At 40.6% G+C, this 2,925-nt stretch overlaps 1 protein-coding gene across 1 annotated transcript in view; it reads left to right on the top strand.

Annotated features, from left to right (window-relative positions):
• Positions 1 to 629: 629 nt before the first annotated feature.
• LOC106809266 (high mobility group protein 20A-like) overlaps positions 630 to 2,925 on the top strand; it is a gene marked incomplete at its 5' end in the record, with an annotated part of 9,528 nt that continues 7,232 nt past the window's right edge. The window contains 2 exon segments of the mRNA XM_014812277.1: positions 630 to 700; positions 1,797 to 1,866. Of these exon segments, the coding sequence (XP_014667763.1) occupies positions 630 to 700; positions 1,797 to 1,866 (141 nt within the window).

The raw sequence follows: 2,925 nt of genomic DNA, 5'->3' as shown, positions 1-2,925 counted from the left end.
CCTTGTTTACTTGAGATAACGCTGAAAATTAAAAACTGCCGGGCATTTAGGAAATCGAAGACCGTGCCTGGCAGCCGTCAGATATATGCCGGTTGCCGGGCATATAGCCACTCTGTATAGTATTCTCAGCAAGTTAACGAGTTCTGTCAGGTCGCTGTTAGTTCGGATTACGTTTTGTTGGGTTTTTAGCACGTTCTATCTCGAAAACGTTTACGGTAAAAATTCTGAAATTAATAACATAAACAGTCGAGGTGCCTCTCTGTCTAGACTACAAAGTTTGATTTCATCAAATGATTTATGTTAAAAGTTATGATATCTGAAAGTGGCTACATTGACTCGATTGAAATGATGGTTGCTCAAGTATAAACACTGGCGCCTACGGAACCGCGGCGAAAAGAGTTTTTTTAGTTGTTTCTTTGATTAGGCTTGATACATATATTTGTACAGTTTTATTTTCAAAGCTAACGTCAGTTAAAGTGTAGTGAGTTATTTACTGACGTTTTTACAGTGGTTTGTTACACAAATTTACGTGGAAAGTTCGAGGGAAGCTACCTTTAAAACATTCAATAATTTACAGGCCAGGCCCAACTATAGGCCTAGTGTTATGTCATTGGTTTTGTTTGTTACAGGATAATGAAAGGCTAGCAAATAGAAAACACTATATGAGAAAACTTACAAACAGACTGAAGAAAGAAAGAAGGTACAGTGTTGATATATATATTTGTGCAAGCACAAGAACCATGTTTTGGGTTGATAGTCTTCCTAGTACTTCCTAGTTTACACATGCTCTGATCATTGCTTGAAGTCATCGGTTATATATATTTTTCCAAACAGATATTGCACGGAACTGATTGTCACTGCAAGTTAGAAATTGTATGATTATAATTGGCATAGACTAGGAGGAAATAGATGAAGGGTAGGGATGGAAGGAAACAGGAAAAGGTAGAGCTAAAGGCACTAGAGAGGGTACTAGAGGGGAGAAGGTGGAGGGAATGGAAGAAGTTTTTGTAGTATTCTGCTATCAGACGATGACTGCTCTAATTGTTATGTTCAAACAGTTGCATTGTGGGATCGAAGCTTGGAGAATAAATGGCTGACCAGCGAGCAGTTATTACAGTTCTCTACCCACTCTTTTTTGTACTTTTGCCCCTCCTCTACCCATCCCACCTATTCCGTTTCTTCCACCTTTTGTATCTTCTTCCTTGATTCTAACTACTGCCAACTCCCTCTTTTATATCACCTCTATTATTTAAATAAGATGACATAGATATTTGGTTGTAGTATCTAGTATGTTACATAGAGTGAACGTGTCTGTGGTACACATGCCATGCCATTAGACCTGTGTACACATGTAATAGTCATGCAGACAGGGTGTTAGCCAGGAAAAAAAATCAGGGAGTCTCACCATCTAAGCAAAGCGAGGATGCTGCAGGCGCGAAGCGCCGTAGGGGGAGAGCCTTACCTTAAAATGGAGGAAATTCAGTCTGAAATGGCAAAAAGACAGGAATCATGATATGGTTTTATATTCTTATAAGCATTGTTGTCAGTTATACAAGGTGTATAATATATAAATAATTGGGCCGCCCTCATGCCGTCTCTATCAAATTGCATCCATCTCATCCGGCAAGAATAGGTCATCCAAAAGACGGTTAGACAGGTCTCTGGCTAACACACTGCATGCAGATCATGAATTACAGCTGTAGTGGTGTTGAATTTAACATCACATTTGCTGTTTTCTGCCTTGTAAAGGTTAGTAATGTTTGTAACAGTGATTAATTATAATTTTATCTCTCAAGGTTTCTAATGAACCGCTTAGACCAACATGGTGATGAATACGAAAATTATCAAGCAGTCATTCCAGGAGAGGTAAGTATAATGAGACACGCATGTCGTTGGGCACATTTTTAGCTCACCTTGACATCGTCAAGATGAGCTATTGCCATGGGGCGTCGTTCGTCGTACGTCCGTCCGTCCGTCCGTCCGTCAACATTTGGCTACGGTCAACGATAACTTGAGAACCGTTTGACCCACATGTTTCAAATTGCATACAGTTGTTACTCCTATGGAAGAGATTTGAACGTCTTATTTTGGAGCACGCCAGTTGACCTAATTTCGAGCCACGCCCACTTTTTGGCAAAAATGGAAATGGCCATAAGTCAGTTCAGGTTCCATGAATTTTGCTCATTTTTGGCATGTGAATGAATAAGAACTGGCCCCAAAACATATCACACAAATTTTGATATTTCTTTTAAATTATGCAAATTAGGTAGATTTTGGCAATTTCACCATGCATTTCAGTGTCTGCCTACGATCAACGATAACTCAAGAACCGTTTGACCCACATGTTTCAAATTGCATACAGTTGTTACTCCTATGGGAGAGATTTGCACGTCCTATATTGGAGCACGCCAGTTGACCTACTTTCGAGCCATGCCCACTTTTTGACAAAAATGAAAATGGCCATCTAGACGATCTGCAGCCGGATATCTGCGCGAAGCGCTCAAATGCCGCGTAGCGGCGCACTTTTGCTGCCCTCATTTCGCTGCCCTCTTCCCAACGCCATTACTGAGGTCCTTTCCTAGGTGTAGGTGAAAGCCGGCTTTTCGCTGAATTGAGCAGTTCTGCCCATTGCACGAGGGATCCCACTACCCAGTTAGGTAGAGACTGGCTAGAAATTCTCCCAATTCTTTGTTCGCTACTAGGCGTGCTTTCTTTGCTGTAATAACGGAGTTTTTTGTTCACATTGTAACAATATATAGCGCTCATGCGTAGCGTTGACTGGCTGAGTTTAGAGCATCCGATATATAGGAACAATACAACATGTCTTCGCTATTCGTAATAAATCCAGTTTACATGCAGTTAGTTTCATTGTCACTCTTATCTGCTATTGTATCTCTGCATAGTTACACTCCTCATCAAACTAAA

This window comes from Priapulus caudatus, unplaced genomic scaffold, assembly GCF_000485595.1.
Source record: "Priapulus caudatus unplaced genomic scaffold, Priapulus_caudatus-5.0.1 Scaffold340, whole genome shotgun sequence".
NCBI classification, from domain to species: domain Eukaryota; kingdom Metazoa; phylum Priapulida; class Priapulimorpha; order Priapulimorphida; family Priapulidae; genus Priapulus; species Priapulus caudatus.
This window is presented reverse-complemented; position numbering and strand designations above follow the sequence as displayed.